Source organism: Amphiura filiformis, chromosome 12, assembly GCF_039555335.1.
Source record: "Amphiura filiformis chromosome 12, Afil_fr2py, whole genome shotgun sequence".
Taxonomy (NCBI): Eukaryota; Metazoa; Echinodermata; class Ophiuroidea; order Amphilepidida; family Amphiuridae; genus Amphiura; species Amphiura filiformis.
This window is the reverse complement of record NC_092639.1, coordinates 26,052,076-26,079,591: the sequence shown is the minus strand read 5'-3', so window position 1 is coordinate 26,079,591 and position 27,516 is coordinate 26,052,076. Positions and strand designations below refer to the sequence as shown.

Sequence of the window (27,516 nt, the reverse complement as noted above, 5' to 3'; positions counted from 1 at the left end):
CAATGTTACGTACACAGCACTAATCACATAAACATACGTAGCCTATGCGTAACTCGCAATTTCAATATCAAAATCAACAGAAATTACGGAAATAAGCTTGTTTTCATCTACATGCCATCACAGTTGTTTGATCGTATGTAAAGCTGAGTCATTTTTAAGAAAAGTTGAACAATGAGGGAGCTATTTATCTTAATCTTATTTGCATCTTTACAAGGGGTAGACACTTGCATAATGGTATTAGAACATCAACCAATGACAAGAAAACTTTCAACAAACTTTTTATCGTGAAATATATTAAAAGGTATAACTCATATTATTTGGCAAATTTAAAATATATTTAAATTGCGCCCTCAATTTGCACACAAATGTACAGCTAGAAATTACCACAAAAAAGCAGAAAAAATGAATAGCTTGATATAGAAACGAACATTATGTTAAAAATTGCTACAAAATATATGTGTATATAAAGTTTTTTAGTGTGACAGCTGTTGGTATTATTCAGGTCTAGAATTGAACATTATAATAATAATGTTTTGTTACAAAAATTAATGATCACATCAAACAACTGTGCCATGAAAGCGAATATTGAAATTACGAAATTTCCCTTTAACGTCTAAGAGTAGCTAATTATATCATTTGCTTTTCTGTATACGGGAACAGGTGCATGATTTACGATGTGATATGAACTTAAACTTGAGTTCTTCGAACTCCTATGTACTTGAAAGTATTTCTTTAAAGTACCAAAAGTTCAAAAAGGGCCTTGCGTTTTTAAACCTCGCCGACTTTTCGTCACACACTCATAAAGGATCCCAATGGCCTCATCCCAATGGCATAGTTCAGTAACCTCAATTAAACAATCATATAAGTGCAAAATTTGACCTCAAGTTTCAGAGTATGAGTTTTTGTACCCAAATTTTCAAAGGTCATTCAATGAATGTGCAATGTATTGGGGTTAAAGAATTGTGCCTTGAGAGATGAACATGTTGTGGATCCTAGTGACTGATTTTTGCAATTCGCGACACTCTTTCACCTTCAAATGACCATATTTTTTCAACTTATATACCTCCCAGCTCAATAAAGGTATATAGTTTCTGAAAGGAAATTGACCAAGTATGAAGATATATACTTAGAAATACTGTCAGGTATAAAGTGCTATAATGTTATATTTATTTGAATGCGACAAAACATCCATTGATACATGGGTATAAGGTCATTAACATTTCAGTGTTACCCCCACCCCTGATTTTATGTCATTTTCTGGTCAGAGTAAAATCTTTCCAGTAATATATAATTGTGTGGGGGTTACCATTTTCTTAAAATGATACAAACCTTCAAAAGGTGACCAAAACACATTTTTCTTATTGTCTTTATTGGCCTGTCAACGCCTATTAAAACAGTTTACTATTTGAATTATTTTTAACTAAATAAAAGTGTATACAATAATGTCAACTTTCTTTTGATATCAAATTCGTTGATGAACACTTATTTTGAAGGAAAATGTCAACACATTTGCACTACGACAATGACCCTGTTCACATTAGAAAATTTTCTTCTTTCGAAGAACCTCGAACGAAGATTAAAAATGTTTTTTTCCTAATGTGTACGCACTTTTCTTCCTTCGACGAAGATTAAAATTGCTTCGTTCAACGAAGCTAAAAAGGTTGTTTCGACGAAGGAATACTTCGTTCGACGAAGCTAATTTTGTAATGTGTACGCTCACTTCGTTCGACGAAGGAAATTGATCATGTGACAAGTGACCTTCGCCGGCTTTAATAATAGGCGGGCGTTAATAGCTTCGTTCGAGCTTCGTTAATTTGCATGCAATGTGTACAGTGCAATGTCTTCGTTCGTTCTTCGTTCAGCGTAATGTGTACGCATGCTTAATTAGTTAATTAAGATTAACTTATCTTCGTTGAATGAAGAAATTTTCTAATGTGAACAGGGTCTATGATGAGGTCCCCAAAATGTAAACTTGTCGTACTAGTGAGTTTGTGCAATGTGCCATATATCATATGACACTTTCCAATTGGTGTTTTAGATATCATTTGATACTCTCACATCTTTTTTATTCCAATGAGTTAAATATTGTTTACACAGCTTTTCAATATTTTGTGGCATTTTCAAATTTCCGTGAGCAAACCCCGAATTCCGTGAATTTTTCCGTATCGCGGAGAAATCGTGGCTTTAGTTTAGGGTTATGGTTAGGATTAGGGTTAGGATTGATTATGACTATGCTTAATATTAGGATCAGGTTACACGAAATAATTACATGAAGGATCGACCGTATTTCGTCCCCGGGTATTTCGCACTTTGTTTTTAGCAGCAAGTGGTTTGTATTTCTTTCATTTTCTTCATATTTTAATTTGAACTTTGAGTCATTGTTGTAAGTAAAGGCAGCTTAGAATTAAAAAGTAATTTTCCTCTGAAAAAAAAACCTAAATCATTAATTGCCTTACCGCATTCACGCTAACTAATTTCAGCTTGTAGAACATTGGCATAAATAATGACACAGTTATCCAAACTGAAGTTACATGGGAGAGTGCAAACCACCACCACATAGTCCCATTCTTATAGACTTCAGCTGGTATCCCAAGAATGGTTATCGCAGACATAAAACTCGCCAAAAGCGACATGGCCACGGGAAAGCTTTGAAGGCTACGATCAGCCATCAGGTATTCTTCCGTTGTACGTTGTCGCCCACCGCGACAGGCGAAGTATAAACCGATGGAAGTTGATACACAGAGCAATAGAATGAATAAGATGTAGTCAACTACGCCAAATGCTGGGGCGATGTCGGCAGCCATGTTGGTGTCAATATTGAAGATGTCAGACTAAGAATCGAAGAAGTGTACTGTGGAACAATGCTTTATAGCCAGCGGTCTGAAAAACAAATAAAATAACATGATGCAGTCATGTCTACAGTAGAATTCACCACGACCTTTGCAGGACTTAAACCCCATTAAAAGCTATTAAACCAAGATAACACTCATTGAAAACAGCTCAACTGATTAAATTAGATCTTCTCTGGTTGTGCACATGTGTCTGTTTTACCTGTGCGGTATCGCAATGAGCTGGTATTATAGTTTCACTTGGGTAACCGATTATAAAGGAAAGGCAAGGTAACAATGGTATGTGGGCCTTTGTTCACGAAATGAGACAATGGTCTGCTTATTGTTAACCAGCATTCTTGAAAATGAGGAACATAATGATTGTTGACTTAACACGTTTGGAAATAATTTCTTCATATTTTTTGGTGTTATCTGTCGTTTACATATCCTTCCTAAAACACAAAAGTGCGAATACTTCCAAACACCTAAATTAGCTAAAAATTTAGGACATGTTACAAAACTATATTTTCTAGAATTTCAGAGAATACTTTAAATGTAGCTTGAACCGTTTTTTTTTTTTTTTTTTTGTGGCATCCTTCAGAAGTGAGCGGTCCATTATCAATATTTTCGGTCAAATCTCCATTCAATTAAGGGGTGGTGCAATAATTATGTGTACCCCGGGGTGAATTCTCAAAATGGTCGGCCAAAAGTCGCTTGCCCCCCCCCTTTGGCCGTGCCAAAAAATCTTTACCCCCCCCCTTCCGCCGGGCCAAAAACCTTTGCCCCCCCCCTTTGACGTGCCAAAAAATCTTTGCCCCCCCCTTACACATGCAAGATTTTGGGAACCCGAATTTAAAACCTTAAATTGTCTTAACATATAATGCGAGCGCAGCGAGCAGGAAATTTTGCATATTTAAACGTGTTCGTAACGTTTTCCTACGCCTTTTTAGGGCGTAATATAGAAACGGTGCCCAAAATATGTGCCAAAATTGCTTGCCCCCCTTTTGACCTGCCAAAAATCGCTTGACCCCCCTATAATTCACCCCCCGGTGTACACATAATTATTGCACCACCCCTAACACGGGGAGTTGGCTAGCTATGAGCTAGCTATGCCTTGCCCTCACTCATATTTTACCAAAGTGCGAATATTTCTGAACATCTAACCTAGCTGTAATTTTAGGTCATGTTAGAGAAATATATTTGCTAGAAGTTTGGAGAATACTTTAAATATTGGCCGGTTATTTTTCACACAGTGATGTTAACTAGGCAAATGCCTATACTTCTAACATACACTATTTGTAAAGATCGCGCGTCAATGGTGAGAGCACTGTGTATTGTGTATAGGAAAACGGACAGTAAAGCAGTATACAGACTTTTTATTGTACGTACAATATGTACGTTATTTAATCTATTGCCATTCTATTTCCAGTAATGTTTAAGTTCTAACGAATGTTTGATGACGTAAAATCGATAATATATTTCTGCTAGATATTGTATGTAACATATTATCGATTTTTCGTCATCAAACATTCGTTATAATTTAAACATTACTGGAAGTAGAATGGCAATAGATTAAATAACGTACATATTGTACATACAATATTGTACGTACAATACTCGGAGTCTGAAGCTCGCTTAACTGCAGTATGATAAACCATCATAGAAATAATTTTATATGCACCTATTAGGAATATCGCCGGTGATTAGTTTAAACAGTTAAACGGTTTAAACAATAATGTTAAAGTTATTAAACAAATCACCGGTACGATTTCGTTAAAGTTTTAATTTTGTTATTTTTGGTCAAAAACGTTTATACATTCTAGCTGTAATAACAATAACTATATCAATTGATCTTTTGAACTGCAAACAAAAGTAATATTACGCCACAAATCCAAACAGCTGTAATTATTGCATAGTTGATGTAACTTCATAGTGACGTTGTTTCGACGTTCACAACTTGATGTCGAAACAACGTCATAATGACGTTACATTAACGTTCGGGAATAACGTTGTCACAAAACGAATACGAGTTCACAGATTTACGTACTTACAACATCCATATATTACGTTTATACGACTTTATATAACTTTTAGACGACGTTGTAACAACGAAAAATTGTTAACTGGGGTGGCTTTTGTGGATTCAGCCTACCATCATGGCGATTTCTGCCATGAAGATATCGGGGCGATGACAATGTGTGTGGCGTGGGTGTGAAGGTAGGTAGGTATTTCTCAGGGTCTGGTATTTCTGATCACAAACAGTTGTTTTGGTTCCCTAGGGATGGGGTATGAACGTTTGGATAGTATTTATTGTGGGACATTAGAGCACATCAGACATATCGAATTGCATTCTGAATACGAAGAATGTCCTGATGATATCAAATAATTTTGATTTTTTGAAATTCGCAATGTAATACACATTTTATGGCAAATCATTAAAAAATTTTGATATTTAACAGATCTGATGATTTATACTTGAAGTGTATGTAGGTGGGATGAAAAGCCGACGATCAATTGAAAATTTTGACCTTTCGTATTGAAGATATGGATTTTTTCCCCAAACACCAAAAAAAAAAAAAAAAAAGGTCTTTTGGGGAAAAAATCCATATCTTCAATATGAAAGGTCAAATTTTCAATTGATCGTCGGCTTTTCATCCCAGCTAGGCCCCTACATACACTTTAAGAATATATCATTAGATTTATAAAATTTACTTCGAGGACTGTTATATATCAAAAATGTGAAAAATATTAAATTTGTCATAAAATTTGTATTATATCGTGAATTTCAAAAAATGAACATTATTTGATATCAGAAAGACATTCTTCGTATTCAGATATGTCTGATGTGCTCTCATGTCCACAAAAAATACTGTCGAAACGCTTAAAACGCTCATTCCAGATCCCTTAAATTTACGGAAAATTTCGAAATAATGCGGTCCGTTTTTACAGTGTATAGCTACGTCTGTAGACAAAAATAAAACATTTTTTCAAACATAAGATGAACTCTTAATACTAATCATGCTAATAGTGTGCAGCTAGCTGTGCACAGTGAGCAATATACGTGAGGCGTAGTCACTAAGGGAGTATTCAGAAATAGTCCTACATTGGTTGGGGTTGGAAAAAATGTAGGGGTCATAAAAAAGGAGGTTAAAAAAGTTTAGGTGTGTGTACAGAGGGGTCAACAAGTTTTTTGTATGTATACATGTAGGGGTGTAAAAATATTTCGGAGCTTCGCTCGCAAATGTCCCGATCCCTTGAGTAGGTTTAAAAAAATTAAACATGAAATTTTCAGCCCCCTCCCCCCCCCCCTACCACCACCAATATTTCTGAACACTCCCGAATAGAAAGAATTTCATTGATTATCAGCGTATCACAAAATATCAATCCCATGGTGCATTGCGGTACCGACCCGACACCGGGCTGCGCCGTGAGACCACTGATCTGCGTGAGACTCGGTGGCATGCAAAACTGAGTTGAGTGAGTTCCCATGGTTTACAATCCAATTCCATGCATGCATGCCTTTGCGGATCAAGGGTTTTTTAAACTTTTTTTTTTCAGAAAACATAATTTTACTAATTTAGTAAACTTACCCCTCTGACTCGAAACTGTCTACGGTAATAAACATGATTCAGTTTTACATGGAGGGGCAGTGGACGGGGACGAAAATTTGGCTTTGCCCCCTCGCATTAAAAGTCCAAGGCTGGCTACGGTCCTGTGGATGGACATAATTTTAACACAAATGCCTGAAGGTACGTATGTTCCAATAGAAAGACCTCTGTTTTTGGACAGAGCGCTGAAAGACCAGGTGAAAGACCATTGATTTTGATTATTTCAGCGCCAAAAATTTCTTGTTCCTCACCCCCATTTTGGCTCATAATTATTGCACAGCCCCTAATACATTGAAGGCCTACGGTGTCCGATTGGTGCCCCGATCGGCTTACATTTTACGAGTGCACATATAGGCCTATATTTACGCAATGTAATATGGGAAAGCATGAAATTGACCTTCGCTGGAAGAAGCAAGCAGTATGCTAAATTCTGTCGTCGACGAAGTTCACAGATCATCTAATTTGGCACAAATCAACATTTTTAAAGTGCGTTCGGGGAGCTTAAATTCGTTGGCTATACGGAGAAACGTTAGTTTGAAATGATCATTAAATTGTTAATACACCTTTGATCCATTATCGTGGACTTCATTATGTTCAAGTTCACGGTGCAAACAGAATGGGACCAAGAATCTTAATTCCATAGAACACTTTTAATATTGTAATAATTGAAGACATCATGAGGTGGTACTACACCCGGCACCCCTTGATAAATTTGTGACTATTTTTGCATTTTTCTCAAAAAATAATAACACACTGTTACTGGTAACAAAAGTTATGTATATTATTGAGGCAAGGAATCCCGTTACTACACTGGAATTGCAGTGACTCAAGACAAGCGGTACATTATTCATTAGAGAATGAATTTGGAGAAAACCTTCTGATAATTACAAACACTCGCTGAGCAGCAAGACCTTCCCTCTAAGCTTTTAATCCGATAAGTTGATTATCTATTTGTTTTCATGAATTGGAAGACATTCTTTGATGTATTACTGAGCTCAATCATCTGAAATTACTGGAGCGTGAGCCACCCAGGCTGGTGGCTCAGCATAGTATTTTATTAAGAGAAGGTTTTCTCCAAATTTGTTTCCTAATGTAATAGGCTATGAAAAGAAAAGAGGTACCACTTTGTTGACATATTTGTGATGTTTAATATGTCCCAACTAATAGCCTATCTAGATGGAACCAGCATGATGAACCAAATTCAGTGTGTTTTCAGGTCAAGAGAGTAATTTTGAAATATAAATGTCGTATTCAGACATAATTATTTATATTTAAAGTCCCCTATATAATAACGCCATAATAAACGTTATTTAAACGGCCAAAATAAAATAGCCAGTGGGGTTTATTCCACTTGTTATTTCGGCTTAAAATGAACAGAAATCTTTGTTTGTTTGTTTGTTTGTTTGTTTACCCAGGTTGGTCCGAGGGACACAAGCTAAATCCATGGGAAACCCGGACCGTTCCAAGTTCAATACAATAAAAAAAATATTAAAAATGCACAAGCCTGGATAGCCAGTGTATATGCTGGCCCCAGATTCCTGTTTTTTATATTTCAGCATTATGCAAAGAATAACAACATTTTAATTTCATGGAAATCGTACGTTATGGCTTTAGGTGTAAGTTAGGACACGGTTAAACATTACAGATATGATATGTCAAAACAATCTGCAGGTTTGCAAAAAAAAGTTCAAAAGACCATACATATATGGCATAAGAGAATAATTAGACATAGCCTGCTATAAATGGTGTTTAATGCAAACTTCATAGCCTAACGTTGGTTTTTTTTGTTTGACACACAGGTGTCAGACAACGCAGTCTTTAAATCAACACTAAAAGTTTTATCTAGGCCTATCTATATAAAAAGAAGCCATGGGATCCAGAGGATCCAGATTATTACGTCACTTATGCCTACGGCGAATTAACAAAGATGCATATTGGGTCATCTTTAATAAATTATGCGCGGTAAATTTGAATCACTATAAATAGCACCAGTTGCTGTTTTACATTAGGACTGCGTAAACGATGTATTCAAGCTTATTCAAAACTCAGAGATCTTGAAGATAATCAACAAATTCGACCAGAATAAAAGCGCAGGTCATGACGACATAGGAAACTTCGTTATAAAAAAAACTAAATGTCAGTCCTCCTCCACACTTCTGGCGGAAAAAAAATATGGGTTCACCCATTTGGACCAGCAATTTGAGCGCTCTTCCCCTTTAAAAAAAAATAAATCCACTGAGTTGAAATAAAACAATTTACATTGCTCTGGTCCGCGTCCGTCGGATTTGTCCCAATAAGTCTTGGAGCTTCTTGGGACAAACTTTATTGCATTGACAACTATCAAGAAGAAGTAATAGTGAAAAACAATATTTTCCTGCTTGTGTATAATCCGTAAAATCATGCGCATTTTGTAGCTGTGGTGTCCGTATAGTTTCAGTATATCATAATCATATCATTCCGTGACATAACTTATCACCCGCACCGTATACAAATACCTACATTTTAAGGTTCAAATCTTATCAAACTTACTTTTGTATTTGTTCCTCTTTGTGTTGTCCTCTCTCGAGTTGATCTGACAGTGTCTGGGCTTGAGCTATACCAGATTTTAACGAATTATCTGAAGTACAAATTATGGAGTATTATCACGTCATGGTCTCCCTCCATCCAACAAGCAAACAATTTCTTTTTACCTGGGGAATTTGAAATTTACCTGTACCTATAAAACTCAAATGAGAGAACAAGTATGCTATAAACCTTTTTAACCTCAGTGCAAGACCCCATGTCATTCCGTACCCATTTCATCAGTAAAAGGAATTATAATAGGCCTATACATGTATCATCGTATTACGATGAAACAAGGGGCTGTACAATAATTATGTGTAGTACGGTACCATTGCAGGGTGGTGAATTCTGAAATTCTGGTCGGCCAAAAACCGCTTCCCACCTTTCGACATGCCAAAAATACTCCCCCCTTCAACATCCCAAAAAGTATTTGCCCCCTCTCCCCTCTAGCTTCCGGCGAAACCCAAAATATATTTACCCCCCCCACACACACACACTTTCGTCGAATTGGATTCAAAACAGGGCAGTGTTCGGGTTTGGGTTCGGATACTTTCTGTGCGCCATATAGTAGTATAAGGGACCGTTCACAAACACTTGTAAGGGGGGGCCTGAAGCAAAAAAATTTTATCGCGAAATTTGTTCCCCCCCCCACTTTACAGACCTCAAAAATTTCAGGGCCCCGCTTTTTGACATGATAGTTATGGGTCAACCCCATAGAAAAGCATATAAACTCAATTTTTCTAGGAAAATTTGTGGGCATTTTTCATGGCCCCCCTTAGGAGGGTCAAAATTTTTCAGGGCCCCCCCTTTTGCATCAGCCCCACCCCCTAACAAGTGTTTGTGAACGGTCCCTAAGTAGTGACAAAGGCTTTATACTAGAGCTTGAGGCGTTGTCCGAAAGCTTGAACCATCCTAACATTGATTTTCAAAATGGGAACGGATTGTAAATTTGGGACATAATGCCCTCTACTACCAGGTCAATTAAGGCCCTATTGCACCGTATCAAACTCGGCTCAAGTTACTTCAATTATACCGGTATTAGTTTAGCTGCTAAGCTTCCAAATTTGGTAAAATTGTGCATTTTGTGATAAAAGTATGGAGTATACAGTTCAAAGTTTATTTTAAGATGTGGAGCCATTTCAAATTTGACCCCTAGTGACCTCTAGAGCTAGAGGTCATGAAAGGTCACACAGGGGTAAATGAGAAAATCTTGTCAACATATAGGACTACACCAAATTATTCGTCTGATCACAAGGATTTCACCCGGGGGAGGGGGCACTTCAATTTGAAATGGATATAGGTGTAGGGCTGGCACTTTCGCACTAAGGGGCATTCGAAGAGAGCAAAATGTAAAAAATATGGGGTCATTGGGTGAGAGCATGATTTTTGGCATTCGGTGAGAGCAAAATGTAAAAAATATGGGGTCATGCATTGGGTGAGAACATGACCTTTTTTTTAAATGGAATCTTTGGGTGAGAGCCGAAACAGCGCAACAGAAACCTCGAATTTCTAGTTCTAAATGGCTTCAAATTTCTTTGTTTTATCAAAATAAGTGACAAAATCAGTGATAACTGAAAGTTGCTGTTAAAATTGAACAAGTAAGGGTCTTTGGGTGACAGATCAAATTAAAAAATAAGGGGTCTTCTGGTGACAGAACATGTGTTCGTAAAAAATATGGGGTCTTTGGGTGACAGCGATGCTGAAAAAGGGGTCTTAACAGCCATACGCGTCACCTCCAAAGTTGGAGTGCCCCCCTGCCTCCGGTGGATTTCAAACATGTGTAGTTTGTGCTATACGACCTATCGTTACAGAGTTATTCTACAAAAACCTCATTTTTGGGTAAAAACAGCATATTTTTGGTTGTACAGGGGTAAAATTTTTGCTGAACCATGAAATGGTATCAGCCTATATTAGTGTATGTTACTTACTTGCTTACTTACTTGCTTACTTAGGCCCTACTTACTTACTTACTTACTTACCAACCATTTGGTCTGAAATGGACATATCTTTAAATGCCACGAAGGTATATGAACCCCCAAGTGGTGTCAATGTCAAATGAGGAAGGAGTAAAGAATATAATAAAAATATTTCCTAACGTCAGAGGTCATCCAAGGGGTCACAGGGGTCAAAAAAGGTCATTTTAACCGAAATGCTCCAATTGACCAGAAATTTATATGCAATGATCCTTATGACATTCTAAACATATTTTAAATATTTTAAAATTCAGTTAAGGTCATTAAGGGGTCAATAAAGGGGTCAAAGGTCAAGTTTTCAAAATGGTCCAATTAAGCTGAAATTTAAATGCAATGATCCTTATGACATTCTAAACATGTTTACTATGTTATAAAATTCATTTAAGGTCATTCAGGGGTCATAAAGGGGTCAAAGGTCAAGTTTTCAAAATGCTCCAATTGAGCTGAAATTTAAATGCAAAGATCCTTATGACATTCTAAACATGTTTAAAATAATTTGATATTCATTTAAGGTCATTAATGGGTCATAAAGGGGTCAAAGGTCAAGTTTCCAAAGTCATTAAGGGGTCATAAAGGGGCCAAAGGTCAAGTTTCCAAAAATGCTCCAATTGAGCTGATATTTAAATGCAATGATCCTTATGACATTCTAAACATGTTTAAAATATTTTAAAATTCATTACAGGTCATTAAGGGGTGATACATGTACCACAATATACTGCCAAAGCCCATGGTTCAGCTATAGTACGGTAACCGCTCTAGTTAATTTGCTCAGAGTCTGATTTTTGCCCAAATTTGTGGCAAATTACGTGTCTTGACATAAGAATCCAGAAACAGTATAGTACTTATTTACCATCTAATAAGTACTCTTTACTTGTTATTTGCAATGGAGGTCAACGATCAGCCAGCCAATGGCATTTGACATTTTTGCTGAACCATGAAATGGTATCAGCCTATATGAGTGAATGTTACTAGCTTACTAGCTTATTGGTATCAGCCTATATGAGTGAATGTTTAGCTTATAAAGAATATAATAAAAATATTTCCAAACGTCAGAGGTCATCCAGGGGTCACAGGGGTCAAAAAGGGTCATTTTAACCGAAAATGCTCCGATTGAGCTTAAATTTAAATGCAATGATCCTTATGACATTCTCAACATGTTTAAAACATTTCAAAATTTATTTAAGGTCATTAAGGGGTAATAAAGGGGCCAAAGGTCAAGGTTTTCAAAATGATCCAATTGAGCTGAAATTTAAATGCAATGATCCTTTATATGACATTCTAAACATTTAAAAATATTTTAAAATTCATTTAAGGTCATTAAGGGGTCATAAAGGGGTCAAAGGTCAAGTTTTTCTAAATGCTCTACTAGTAATTGAGCTGAAATTTATATGCAATGATCCATATGACATTCTAAACATTTTAAAAACATTTTACGATTCATTTAAGATCATTAAGGGGTCATAAAGGGGTCAAAGGTCAAGTTTTCCAAAATGCTCCGATTGAGCTGAAATCCTTATGACATTGTTTTAAATATTTTACAATTCATTTAAGGTCATTAAGGGGGTCATACAGAGGTCAAAAGTCAAGTTTTCAAAATGCCAGCTTTCCACGATCAAGGTATATTAAAACGGCAATTAATGAAACGGTCTTATTAAAATTAATACTATCCAGCACAGTATTGCTGCTTGATCAGATCGTCACAGTCATCCGCCTAACTTACCTCGTGCCCTTGCAAAGGGCACAGTTACTCTACTTTATTTTATATTCTTTACTTTTCCTCTTTCATTAACACCACTCGGGCGGTCATACCTTCGTAGCATTTCGAGATTATGTCCATTACAGACTCCGGGTGACAGTGGTATAGGCCTATACCACAATATACTGCCGAAGCCACATGGTTCAGCTATAGTGCGGTTATCGCTCTAGTTTAGCCTTTAATTAACACCATGTTTGTCAAAAATTGGAGCAAGTTGAAATTTTTACCCTTGTAGGGCCTAGCTGCAACCAAAACGTGCCATTTTTACCCTAAAATGAGGCTTTTGTAGAATAACTCTGTAACATAGGTCATAGGTAGCACAAATTATACATTTTTCAAATCCTGGTGATCTGACGAATATTAAATTAGGTGTACCGGGTATCTGTTAAGAAGATTGGAGCATTTTCACATTTGTACCCATGTGTGACCTTTTGTGACCTCTAGAGATCACTAGGGTTCAAATCTGAAATGGCTCCACATCTTAAAATAAACTTTGGGCCATGTATACTTCATAATGTGGACACTCTCATGCTTTTATCACAAAGTGCACAATGATCAAGCTATAAGCAGCTGTACTAAATGAAGCTTGATGGCCAATAGGTAGACTTCTCCGTATTCCACTTGCCCATTTTACATACTCTGGCTATTTACATTTAAAGCAATTTAAGCATAAAACGCTGATTTGTATTAATTTGTGTGCAATTGATAGATTTTCACATCTGATATTTTCAGTCGATCACCAATTCACCATACTCCCTCTGTTTGTTAGCTTCCATGTGGATTTTTTACTCGGGCTTTCGCGATCATTATTAGTGGCAGATTCCAAAATACAGAATTGTTTAGTATTGAAGTGAGCCATTATAATAAGGGGTGGTGCAATAATTATGTGTAGGCCTACCCCGGGGTGGGAATTATAGTGGGGGCAACAATTTTTTGGCAGGCCAAAAGGGGGGCAAGCATTTTGGCAGGTCGAAAGGGGGGTCAAGCGATTTTTGGCTGGTCAAAAGGGGGTCAAGAGATTTTTGGCAGAGATATTTTGGGCACCATTTCTATATTACGCCCTAAAAAGGTGTAGGAAAACGTTAGAAACACGTTCAAATATGCAAAATTTCCTGCTCGCTGCGCTCGCATTATATGAAAAGACAATTTAAGGTTTTAAATTCAGATTATGAATGTTTTGAGTCATCCAGTAGTATAAAATAGACAAAAATATGAATCAAATACTGGACTCACCAACGATTTTTTCAGTAACGTTGCGACCCGTTCACCGGGTCTTCATCAGACTGCGCAGAGACTTGACTGATGGTTTGGTCACGTGATGGTAATCGGCGAAGAACTGATGAAAAACTACGCACTGAGCTCACAAGAGAGACATATGATCAAGTAAAGAAGTTCACCACAGATACGCAACTAGCGCAACACAAACTTGTTAAGGGGTTGTTTGGAATGACAGGTGAGTCAGGGGTCAAAAACAAAATTTTTACCTTTTTGACCTCAGCACATGTGTATGTATGATCTGCCATACAAAAATTAAAAAAACAATACCTCAAAGTATCATTTTTAATGTTTTTGTCATAATCACGCTTTTCTACAAATTTCATCTGTTTGTACCGGGGGCGTGTCTGTTGCCAGGTAGGCCTACATGACAGCATAGACACACGTTACAACCTTGAATAATAATACAGAATTGTGACGTTATATTCTTCTTAACCTATCTTAGAACTGCCTATTATTTCAATTGTTATACTGTTCTGGTTGGTTTATTGCATATACTGTATAGAAATTATGCAATATGACGTCGAGCATGACAGAGTCATCTTCATTCAAATAAAATTCAGGTACCCGTAAGGTACCACGGAGCAATTCGCACGATAATACAATAAAACAGATGAAAGGTATGAATGGTTGTGGAATCGAATTGCAGACCTGTCCCTCTGTCACCTTAGAACTGCATCTCGTAGGCAATGGTAGGTAATAAACCAGCCGGAACGGTATAACAATTGAAATAACAGCATGTCTTGGTCTCAATTCAAGATGTGCAATTTGGACACACCTACTCGTTGGCTGATTTATACTTCAACAGTTCCTCAAAGCAATATCAGAAAAGCCACTATCTCATTGTTCATTGGCCCGCAGTATGCGCTCGCCCTGGGGCACTCAACTTTAGAATTGATGGGTAGGCCCTATATGTGCCTACAAGCGTCGCGAAGTAGGCGCATATCAGTACAAAACGTTGGGGTTTTTAATAAAAAAAGGGTCATTATGTACAATCAAAATGAAAAAGGGGTCATTGGGTATAATATTTTGAAAACTGAAGGTGCCTGGTCATCGGGTATAGTCGGCTTCAAAAGAGAGGCATATATTGACAGGCACATACCGTCACCTCTAAAGTTGATGCCCCCGGGTGCTCGCATTATATTTTGTTCATGGCTCGGCTTTTAAAACTCCCACACATCACAATAAGGCTATTGAAAAGTGTATAGAATAGCTAATGATAGACCGGTCCCTGCGATTAGTCGCGGACCCGAGCGACAATATAGTAAACACATCGAGTTTATAACACAAGTGACAGTAGTCGTGAATTATGGAGGGTTTCATTGAACTTCTACCAGCAAAATATGGAATAATACTAACACAAGACACCAATCGAGATGATGATACCAGCCATAATGAAAGGCTTGTATTTGACCTTCTTATGAATCCAATTTCGTGGCGAGAAGTTAAAAAGGTAATGTATATTTCAAGAAATTTGGGTTCAAAAATTCCGTATCAGCTCGTATCATCAATTCCGTAAATATGGCGTATAGAGGCACAACTTGACAATAAACTGAACTATTTAAACGTAAAGGACGCACTGGATACACATAAATTTGTGTTTCCTTGCTGGCGGAATAGTTGCAAAACTCTTTTTTGTCTATAAAAGTTGGACAATTTATGAATTATGATTGGCAAAATAGCGAAAGGAAATAGACTTTTCCAACCATGTAAAACTACACTGGGTTGTTGACATGGTCGACATACATTAAGGCATACGCATGTTCCTAAAGTAGGAGGTAAGTACTATAATTAATTGTTTAAAGTGCTCAACATACCAGCAAAAATTCATAGGGTCATCAGAGTACAGGGACTTTGTGAAATACTGGGTTCAAAATAAAAGTGCGTCAGCCGATATGCAACATCAAATATAAAAGCCGATTTACATAATTTCCCATGACCTTACAGAAGTGATCGTGCTCAAATATAAAACTATAGAGTTTGGTCCTTGATATGCACCATCAATTGTGTACTTGTGATCAATATTGCTAGGCAAACAATCACAGCAAACATGCCAAAATCCTCCCATTTCTCCTCCATTAACACACATATAAACCCATCCCTTAAAGATCGTCAAATTGATAAATTCTCAAAGTTAAAGCAATCCGGGAAGCAATCTCGTTCTGATTTAGATCTTAATTGGCGGAATAGTGGAAAAAACATCTCCCATGAGGACAAGGAAAAGTGGGTAAAAAACCTTTCTAACAGAGACCTTACAGAAAGTGAAACATCGATCCTTGCTAAAGGTCTTGGTTATTGTGTTGTTGATCGTAAAATTCCAAATGCTGAATACATCACTGCCACTGAATCGGCCATTAAACAAGCGAACCTTGACAACTCAAAAGCTGAAGAACTTAGACACAAAGTTAACACCCCGGTCCCCGCACTCCGTGCATCCGCGGGTATTCATGCTTGTCGGTGAACTTTAAAAACACACCCTTTTGCATCTCATTTCGCGAAGTTTTTAGGGGGAAAACACCCTTTTTTAGCGATTTCGCGAATTATTTGCCCTACGACAATACCCCTATTTTCGCTAAAACGCGAACGATATTTCTAATATACCCTTTTCTGGCAGAAACACGTAGGCTGCTCGATGAAAATACCCTTTTTTTCAATTTCGCGAACATGCGGTTTGAAAAAACACCCCTTATTTTGTGTGTTTCGCGAATCGCGTTTCTTCATCTGAAAACACCCCTTATTTCGCGAAATTTTCGACGAGCATGAATACCCGCGGATGCACGGAGTGCGGGGACCGGGGTTAACACAACCATCCGTAACTCCAAGCCTCCTCTATCTAACATCACTAAAGAGGAAAATAAAGCGCTTATTGATCTCGGTAAGGACAAGACTATTACTATAGTTCCCAGCGACAAGGGCCGTTGCGCAGTGGTACTTAACACAGCGGATTATGATTCCAAGTGCCAAAATTTATTGAACGACCAGCAAACTTACAAACGTGTTGGATACAATCCTACAAGTGGATACAGAAAGAAGGTCACAGATTTTACCAATAAATTATGGACTACGGGAGCGGTCACTAATGTTGAAAAGCATAGTTTGAATCCCCCCACTGAACCCACTGTTCCCGCGTTCTATGGCTTACCAAAGATTCATAAGCCCGAACCGATCCCGGTACGACCTATAGTAAGCAGCATCGGTTCAGTTACCTACAATTTGGCCAAATACGCCGCCAAGGTTCTTGCTCCATTGGTCGGCAAAACGCCCCACCATATTAAGAACAGCCAAGCTTTCGTGGATACTGTCAAGGACATTAAGTTAGAACAAAACGAAATCATAACATCTTACGATGTTAGCGCATTGTTTACATCCATTCCACCGGATGATGTTCTCAAAGCAGTTACCAATTCGCTTATAAATGACCCACTCAGTGAGCGCACAAATCTGAATGTTGAACAATTGTCTGAGTTGGTTGATATTTGTCTGAATACCGCGTATTTCTCGTACAAAGGGCAATACTACAAGCAGATCCATGGCTGTGTCATGGGATCCCCCCTTTCACCAATTGGTATTGACATACGTATGGAAGAATTTGAGCAATATGTCCTGAAGACCTTTCCAGGCAAACCTCCAAGACTCTGGCTCAGATACGTGGACGATACATTCGTTGTTATCGATCAGAACGAACAAGACAACTTTTTCAAGTATATCAATCAAGTTGACTCCAACATTAAGTTTACTCAGGAAAGTAGTAAAGACAATCGGCTTGCTTTCCTAGACTGTCTTGTTCAAGTTAACCCTGATAACACCCTTAGTACTACTGTTTACAGGAAACCGACCCATACTGACCAATACCTTCAGTTTGGGTCACATCACCCCCTTGTGCACAAATTAGGGGTGATCCGTACCTTATATCATCGCGCGGATACCATTATTTCTGAAGAAAGTGACGTTCAGAAAGAAAAGATCACGTCCGCAGTGCCCTTCAACAGTGTGGCTACCCAGACTGGGCTTTCGAGAAAGCCGCCACAACCAAAGACACCCCACAACAAAATAACACGGGAGATGTCATTGCTAGCAAAGCCAGAGTTACTATACCTTACTCCACAGGCCTTTCAGAGAGAATCAAAAACACTTTCAAGGCATTCGGCATTGCTACCTCCTACAAGCCCTCTAATATTTTACGGAGCAAACTGGTGCACGTAAAAGACAAAATTCCAAAAGACAAACAGTCTAACCTAGTTTATGGACTCACATGCTCTGAAACTAGCTGTGCCCAGTCTTATGTAGGAGAGACAAAACAGTCTATTAAAGCTCGCTTCAATCAACACCGGAGAGGAAGTTCAAACGAAAACCAGGACTCCGCAGTCTTCACCCATTCAAAACTCTCTGGCCACCAATTCAATGCCGACGACATCATAATCTTCGACAAGGAGGAGAGGTGGTTTGAGAGGGAGTGAAAGAATCCATCCGGGAAAGAGCTGAGCAGCCAGCACTCAACAAGAAGGGGGGCCTCCGTTTCCTGCTATCACACGCCTGGGACCCCACCGTGAAACTACTTCCTCGCCGATTACCATCACGTGACCAAACCATCAGTCATGTCTCTGCGCAGTCTGATGAAGACCCGGTGAACGGGTCGCAACGTTACTGAAAAAATCGTTGGTGAGTCCAGTATTTGATTCATATTTTTGTCTGTTTTAAATTCAGGTTCCCAAAAATATTGCTGGGGGGGGGCAAAGATTTTTTGGCACATCAAAAGGGGGAGGGGCAAAGGTTTTTTGGCACATCAAAAGGGGAGGGCGAATTTTTTTGGCACGGCCAGAGGGGGGCAAGCGATTTTTGGCAGACCATTTTGAGAATTCACCACCCCGGGGGTACACATAATTATTGCACCACCCCTAATATGCAAGATATGTTTCATTCGATAACTTTTATTGTCACTAATCATCTAAATCAAAGTATTCTATAGGCCTGCTTTGATCTAATTACCGGTATATAAACTCTTTATGACCATTTTTGAATACTGATCTCAGCTATAATAGCTCGATGCCCAATAGTTGCTGACCGAGTTGGCCTTCACTGAAAACGAAACTTGGTGTGACTAACTAAGGAAAAGTTAGTTAAAACAATGTCAAGTACGACTAACCTGTAACTAATACGACTGGACTGGACTAAACTATATGTTAGTAGGTCATGATACACTAGGGACTTAACTATCAAAATACTAGTTCAACCTTGACCTACTAATATAATAAATTAGTTCAACTAGACCTACTAGAGCTTACTATATCCCAATATATTAGTAGAGTCCCTATAGGGACTCTACTAATATATTGGGGTGTTCTACTATATGGGCTCTACTATCAAAAACGATGTCAAGTAGGCCTAGGCCTACGACTATTTTTTTTAATAGGGCATTCTGTACTAATGTTCGACTAGTTCAGCTGACTGAACTAGTCTGTGGAACTAGACCAATTCTAGCCCGGTAGAAGTGGTCGAAGATATGGAAACTTACGTTTTATTGACCTTTTTTCCCAACCTTGTATTTTTTAATAACTTACAAACCGTTTTAGCATGGTTAGAATTTGAAAAACAGATTTGGCCCCGTTTTTTGAGCCCTGTTTTCTACTACACACGGCATAATGAAGGTTTCCACGAATTCGGCAGCCATGGCAGCCTCAACCATGCATGCACAAACCCACGGTCCATGATCATGACATTTGTGTTCCGATTTACAATCTCATTTCAAATTCTAACGGTTTGTAAGTTATTCAAAACAAGCTTGGGAAAAATGTCAATAAAACATACCTTTCCATTTCTTCGACCATTTCTAACAGGCTAGAATCGGGGCTAAAATGTCCATCTCAAGACGCTACATGTGCTATGTCTACAGCTGCATGTGTGAAATGTCGTCTATAAGCTAGTAGAGACTAGCTCTACTAGCTTAATTTGTCATAAGAGTCATGCCATGTGATCAAAAGAGCGGTAAATTCAACTTTAGTACAACCCTTGGTACGGCCCACAACCATGATTCGTTCTACCAATTCGTAAAGCCAGAAAAGTTAGTTGGACCAACTTTTGCGGTGCAACTAATTTTCACTTATTAGTAAAGTACTATAATTCGGCATGTCCGTACTAACAATTTCCCTCACTGCATGCTGTACTAGCCAAGCATAGGCCTACTAGATGGACGTTTAGTCCGACATTAAAAACTAGTTTACCAGGGGAAACTAGTGGTCCTACTAAACAAAAGCTTAGTTCAGCTTACATAATACGAGTTTTTGTTTTCAGTGTTCATATAGGGCTGGCATTTTCTTCGGAAGGGGGGGGGGGGTCCCAAATATGTCAGTGACCGGAGTAAATTTTATGACACCCCCTCCCCCATTGCGGCCAAAATATTTTATGATCCCCCTATCTTGGGTCGAAAATTTTTATAACCCCCCCCCCTCCCTTCCACCAAAATTTTGCATTATATAGCTACAGTATGCACATTTTGATCTGAGTCGTCTCATGGCGTAGCGTCATAGGGGAACGGGGGGGGGGGGGGCACGTGCCCCCCAATCGATTGCAAAATTAGTAGAAAATCCCATAAGAAAATTGCCAAAAAACGGCTTGTGCCTCCCCAATCAGACCTGGTGCCCCCCCAAGCGGATGACCCACGCTACGCCACTGAATTGTGAAATTAAAGAATGTTGACACCAGCCCTTAATAATTCTATACCGTAACCCCCCCCCCTAATTTTGGGTGTTAAAAATTCCCCGCCCCCCCTATATTTGGTCTAAAAATTCTATGACCCCCCCCCCTAGTATATTTAGCTGAGACGAAAATACCTTTAGATATTTAGGACCCACCCCTTCCGAAGAAAATGCCACTATGCCAGCCCCTTATCCGTCGCGTCCAGGCCCGTACGCAGGGGGGGGTGCGGCAGGTGCGACCGCACCTCCCAAATTTGGTTTTTACGCTTTTTGATCAAAAAGGTCCAAATTTGGGGAAGAAAGTCCACTTGTCACAAACCGCACCCCCCTTGGAAAAAAAGTCCACTTTATCAAAATCAGCACCCCCCCAAAAAAATCCTGACGGGCCTGGTCGCGTGGCATAGGCCTGCATGTAATCCGTTTGGAAAATCCCCAGTTTTAACTTTTTGAAATCAATGGTGCTGGTGTGTGTTGCCACAATGAAATTTACAAATGCATCGGCAACACTGCTTGAGCACATCCAAGATGGCGGCCTTCTTGCATCCACATCGGTACATTTGTAGACATAACATATCGACGAATTTGCCCCATTTTCCATCGTCATAGGATAAGCTAAGAAATATACAAGATGTCTAGACACCGGAATGTTCGTGGAATGAACTATGATGATGGTGAGTGGTTAGAAAATGTCTAAAAACAGGTGTGCAGATACCGGCCGGCATCAGACAGGGTCTAATTTACTAAGTCCGAATATTCAGACCCAGAACAAAATATTAATTTCTGACATGATCGTGTACTGGGTCTGAACTGTTTCCATATGAAATCTTGATGGCAAATTGGACAATAGAAGCACATGGTTCTACGTGATAGCTTTTTAATCCCTATTCAGGTAACGTGAATCACGCTATTGTGGACCATCCTTCTGATACTGAGTGTTTGGACAAGCGGAACGGTTTTTTGTCTACCTCTCTGTTTGTAAACAAACCAGGAGGTCGAAATCGTCCTCCTCACCGAATACGAAAGTCAGCGTAATAGTACGGCACTGGGTCTAATTCTGCATAAAACCGGGCAACGTTATTTCTATAGATCTGCTGCGCATTCAAATTGCATTGTATTGCATCGTAATTTCATTTACACGAGTGTCTACATGTATGCTAATTATGTTTACACAACATGAACTCACGTGTTTTCAAGCAAATTCGCCGATAATAGGTGATCAAAAGCGATCGGAATGTTACAAAAGTACAGATCGCATTCAGCTTACTTTAGGTAACCCAGGCAAACCTTAGTTAACACATTTGCTAGTCAGCCAAATTCGCCGACAATGTCAATGCATATTTACATAGAATTTAGAAATTTAAAACAACTGGCCGAAGAAGGAAACGTACATAAATATGTTTTCTATACTTCACTTGACCCAAATATATGATTTTTTATGGTGATAAGTCTTTCGCACATGGAATTTTAGAGGATTTGGATAGCAGTTCCATTAAAAAAGCTGCTATCATAATGAGACTAAGATCTAGAAACACCCCGAAATGCCGTTTTGGGAATTTTGCTAGCTGAAACTTTTTGATGAAAGTCAATCTTTGACAAGATGTAACTTTGCTACGGAAAGTGCTATGAAAAACTGGTTTTCAGTTTTGGCTTTGTTTACTCAGTCAAGGGCTTTGATTTGATATATAAAATGATGCAGTTTGATGGCAAATTTGAATTCACCTAGCATACCTACTTACTTCATATGAGATGATCTTTGGAAAAATACGGCATAATTTGTCTTGGTGTTTGCGGAATGCCATGCAGTAAAATATTAATACGTTGTGGCAATTCATGATTGACAACTAACAATCGGTGTGTCCTTTGTATCCTCCACTGTCAATTTCTTATCCACTCACTAATCCTCACAAAGCTTTGTGTTGATTACGTAATGTGTGGAGGCAAATTGCAATAAGTACAATGAAATAATGAGAAGGGCGGGCTCCGAGGCGGGTTTCTTCTTCATCTTACGTAACAGTTTTGTTCTCCAAAAAAACCCGGAAGCTTGTCGTTTGGAGCTCTAGCTGAAATACAGCAAGATAATGTAAGATAGTAAATGTAAACCTGTATTTTAGCTAGAGTATCTCGAGCTAGCCGGCATCTAGCATCTGCAATCCCGGGCTGCAATCCAATCTGCATGCATGCAGCATTAATTGTACCCTGAGTAAGGATAAACACTTGTGCTGAACGTGAAATTGGTCACTTATCGCTCACTGTTCAAAATGTGACATCTACACCAATTACAGTCCCCGAAACGGTCTACTTTTTAGCCGACCTCAATTCCGAAACATTTAGACAAGTGATAGTTAAAAATGCGATCCCCAACTTGGCGGGACCCAACCCTTTGGTTACCTTTGCCCTTTGGACGAATTTGTAGAATCTCCGCGGAGTCTCTGTGTCTGAAATTCCCCGGTACAAACATCGAAAATGTCGCAATTCTCAGTCCCGGTGATGATACTATATCCACAACGCTGTTTTCATACATGAATATGCATATCTCTGACCCCCATGACCCCTGTAAGGTCAAAAACGTGGCGTTGATTTCAACCAATCCGATCCACCGATTGTGATACTGACGTCATATCTGAGGTGACCAGGAGGCAGGAGATACCATTTTGGTCAACTGAACTTAGACTTCTCCGTAGTCCACTTGCCATTGTGGTATATTCAGAATTACCTTTGCATTTAGAACTCCGATTGTGTGCACAATTGATAGATTTTCCTGATCTATTCAGTCACCGTACGCCCTCTGTTAGCTTGATACCCAAGTGGACTACTGACATTCGATTGCGGTCAAAATGCTTAACACGGGCCCCTATGGCAAGAATGTCGGATTTTTGGCCTACTAAGAATAGCATGATGTAATGCATTTTCATATAAATTAACCAATTGTGATGCAGCATTTGTGTAGGCGGGGCCTTACCATTTTCCAGATAGTAATCAATTTCATTTGCATAATTGTGACCTCATTTTATGCTGTTCCCGTGGTGTTTGGCTCTCTTGCGGTAAAACTTCAAAGTTTGTTTAGAACCAGTGGAAGAAATACGTTCATGCATGTGCCGTGTGTGTATGTACAATGTACGTGTGTGGATAAATCCTGATCGGTTAAATAACTTCAGAAGTGTGTCTCTACCGGCTAAAAATATACCTAAATTAATTTATAAACATAATTATTTAGCTCCACTGTTTAGAGACGGACCATGACATGGCCAATATCAGCCGAGGCTTCTTCAGGGAATTCTGCTGATGAGGCCGGGTGCGATACAAAAAAACTGCGATTCATCATGCATTCTCACTAGGATGTGAAAATTGTAAACTGGCTCAGAAGAAGTCCTTCATCATTCCATGGCTGGTAAAGACGTTTTCAACATTCTACCCAGATTTTTAGCAGGGGGGGTGGCTGACAAAATGGAATTTGTTGATGACCCATTCTGGGAGGCGGTTCCCCCCTTTAGGTTAGACAATTTTGCCAAAAATACCTTGTTTTCTGGATTTTAATGACATTTTTCACTCACATGAAATTGTTGGGGGGGAGGGGCCGGGATGAAGAGTATTCTAGCCCCCGGTTCCTAAGCTACCAACTAGATATAATATGGGAAATATATTTTCTACCAAAGCAGCACCGTTTGCTAGGACTTTTTGTCGGGTGGGAAATCCCAGACTAGAAGAAACACACAATTTGAGTTTACCTTGGGAAGCAAAATATGAACGCATTTACATCGATAGTTCTAGCCAGGGACTTCAAGGAAAGAAATTATTCGCGACACATGGAGAACGATTGTGCGGATTATTAAATTACCGTATTGTGGTAATCATTTTTTTAAAGATAAATATTTCATAATAATGGGAAAATTAGTTCATGCCTCTCTTAACCCGTCTATATTTGTAGCTATTTTAGAATTTCGGATGACTATTTACCTGATAGACATTATTTTGATATGGCCTTTGTAGCCAGTGATAGGGACTATACATCTTCTTTGAGCGTTACGTAGCTAGCTAGGTTTGGCTGCATGAAGGCCCGGACAAACGGCACACAAAACGAGGCTCTTTCCGTCTTTCGGCATGCCATTAAATATCAAAAGCACCTGAAGTAACTAGTGCTAATTACGGGGGCCGGCATTTTCTTCCCAATTAACAAAACATTTGCGTCAATAAAATTGCGACCCCCTATTTCGGCAAGAAAATGTTATGCCCCCCCCCCCACCAATACACCTTAGCCCTTAAACAGACTAAAATTGTATTGAAATCAGTCTTTTTGAATTACAAATAAACAAACTATCTCATCAAATATTTTATGACCCCCTATTTTTCTTTCCAAAATCTATGACCACCCCCTTCCGAAAAAACAAAATGCCAGCCCCCTAAAATAACAGAAAAATCAACATTGTGTTGTGATGTGATCTTGCCGGCCTATTTTTAAAAATAATGTCCTGTCTCATGCCAATATTTTGCACTCAGTTGTGGGTTTGTGCACTACACAAGTGAGGTTCGTGATACCTGTAAACAGGCCAAGATAGATGCTGTATGCAAATTAGGGGTATTTTCTCCTGCTGATCGATTTTGGCAAATAAATTGCTGCACTTTCCCACGGGATGACAAATAGTTGGCGTTGTATAATTTGACTTTTCCATACAGGTATTTCTTATTTATTGGGTTATTATTCGATATTTATCACAGTAAATACTAAATATAATCTTGATCGATTTGTACCACCGTTGATTTTTATGCCTCCTTATGCCTCCACCGCGAGGCATACTGTTTTTGCAATGTCCGTGCTTCCGTCTTTCCGTCCTTCCGTGCTTCCGTCCGGATGCGATATCTCGGGCATGGATGGGCGGATTGACTTCAGATTTTCAGGATAGGTGGGTCATGGTCAAAAACTCTGGCTACTTTTTTTTTTTTTTTTTTTCAAAGTCATATACTGAGGTAAAAGGTTATTTGTGGTCAGAGGGCCCAGTTTCCTTATTTACCTCTTTTCTCGGAGAGTGGGGGTCGACGTTCCTCAAACTTGGTGGGTGGGTGCATCTTGACCCCAGACAGAACAAGTTTATATTGGTTAGTGGGTCAAGGTCTCCTGAGGTCATGTAGGGGTCATCTGAGGTCAAATCAGCAAAAATAGTCATATGGCCATGAAACTTGGTAGGTACAATCAACATTTAGAGCCAAATTTTTGGAAGTTCATTTTGGGGTCACCCAGGGGTCATCTGAGGTCAAATTAGTAAAACCTGTCGTATGGGCATGAAACTTGGAGGGTACAGTCAACATTCAGAGCCTAATTTTTTGAAGGTCATTTTGGGGTCATCCAGGGGTCATCAGGGGTCAAATTAGTAAAAACTGTCGTATGGGCATGAAATTTGGTGGGTGCAGTCAATATTCAGAGCCAAATTTTTGGAAGGTCATTTCGGGGTCATCTGAGGTCATCCAGGGGTCAAATTAGTAAAACTGTTGTATGGGCATGAAACTTGGTGGGTACAGTCAACATTTAGAACCAATTTTTTTGGAAGGTCATTTTGGGGTCACCAGGGGTCATCTGAGGTCAAATTAGTAAAAACTATCATATGGGCATGAAACTTGGTGGGTACAGTCAACATTTAGAGCCAGATTTTTGGGCGGTTTGGCGGTCATTGAAAGGTTGTTTTGGGGTCGTCCAGGTGTCATCTAAGGTCAAATTCAGTCTCCTCTTTTAGGCTTGAAGCTTTGTATCAACTTGTGAATTCCACATCACTCCCTTTGGTGGAGGCATCACGGTCGACGCTGTGCGTCGAAAACCGCGACATCCGAGAACCGCGGTCCATCTAGTTCTTTAAATAAAAGAACCCCTGTACAATTATGGACGAGACGGAAACTATTCGCTGTTTCTGATTGGTCAAGGGGTGGAGCCAATTTTATTCTCATCGAAGCGCCACTGACTTAACCGCAATCGTTTGTCCATAGTCGTATTTTCCGTGAGCAATTCTCCAAAATCATGAAAATAAAACAGACTGCTAGAAAATCACTGGTAGGCATGCAGGGAGCCCTCTTTCAAAAAATATTAAAAAAACAAAAGTAAGGCAGGACACAAATGATCACTTAGAATGCCTACATCTAGGGCAACTAGATTTGCTTATAGACTATTTATTACATTATATTATCGAGATTGATAACATAGGCCTATTTCTAAATTTCTCAAAATTCGACTATGGCATAGTGTAACTGAACTCGACTCGTGCCTTCTTTTGGTTGACATAAATCGAACAAAATTTTCAATAACGGGTAATAGTAGGATTTCAATTTTTTATTAATGAAGTTACTTGTAGTTTTGAGGAATGACAAAGTTGTTTTTGGAAACTTAGATGTTTGTTTCAACTGATGATGTAGGATCGCGAGGTGAGTGAATTCGTGAAGAGATTTGCTTGTTTGAGTGATAGTAGGATACGGGATGTAGGCTAGTCCTCTGTGTTTGACCTGCTCCGATGTCTCAATTCACGCGGAATTATTCGTACCTGCTAACCAGACAGCAATACTGCGTATTGCTGTATGGAACCAGATATAGCAGCATTGGTCATGTCCATGTTTTTTTTACACAATCATGTGTCAGTCCAATGAGTCCATAGACCCTAAGTATAAAGCCATATTATAACATTTCCATTAAAGTAATAGAATTGTACCAAAGGCAATACAAAGAAAATCGTAATTTAAGTATTTTTATAATTTTATAGCGCAGCCACACACAGTCATGATGATGATGACAAGACTTGTCACATGACATGTGTCATGTGCATGATGTAGTATGCCAGGTGAATTCAA

At 38.9% G+C, this 27,516-nt stretch overlaps 2 protein-coding genes across 3 annotated transcripts in view; one reads left to right on the top strand and one right to left on the bottom strand.

The window, feature by feature from the left end:
- LOC140165988 (sodium-coupled monocarboxylate transporter 1-like) overlaps positions 1 to 9,227 on the bottom strand; it is a 35,063-nt gene extending 25,836 nt beyond the window's left edge. The window contains exons 1-2 of the mRNA XM_072189348.1: positions 8,966 to 9,227; positions 2,457 to 2,880 (exon numbers count right to left, since the gene is read on the bottom strand). Coding sequence (XP_072045449.1) covers positions 2,457 to 2,804 — 348 coding nt within the window. The 5' untranslated portion in view covers positions 2,805 to 2,880; positions 8,966 to 9,227. The remainder of the gene's footprint in view (positions 1 to 2,456; positions 2,881 to 8,965) is intronic.
- An 11,986-nt stretch (positions 9,228 to 21,213) lies between these two features.
- Positions 21,214 to 27,516, top strand: part of LOC140165990 (HBS1-like protein) — a 51,907-nt gene continuing 45,604 nt past the window's right edge. For both annotated transcript variants that reach the window (XM_072189350.1, XM_072189352.1), the window contains exon 1: positions 21,214 to 21,365. In XM_072189350.1, coding sequence (XP_072045451.1) covers positions 21,323 to 21,365 — 43 coding nt within the window. In that variant the 5' untranslated portion in view covers positions 21,214 to 21,322. The remainder of the gene's footprint in view (positions 21,366 to 27,516) is intronic.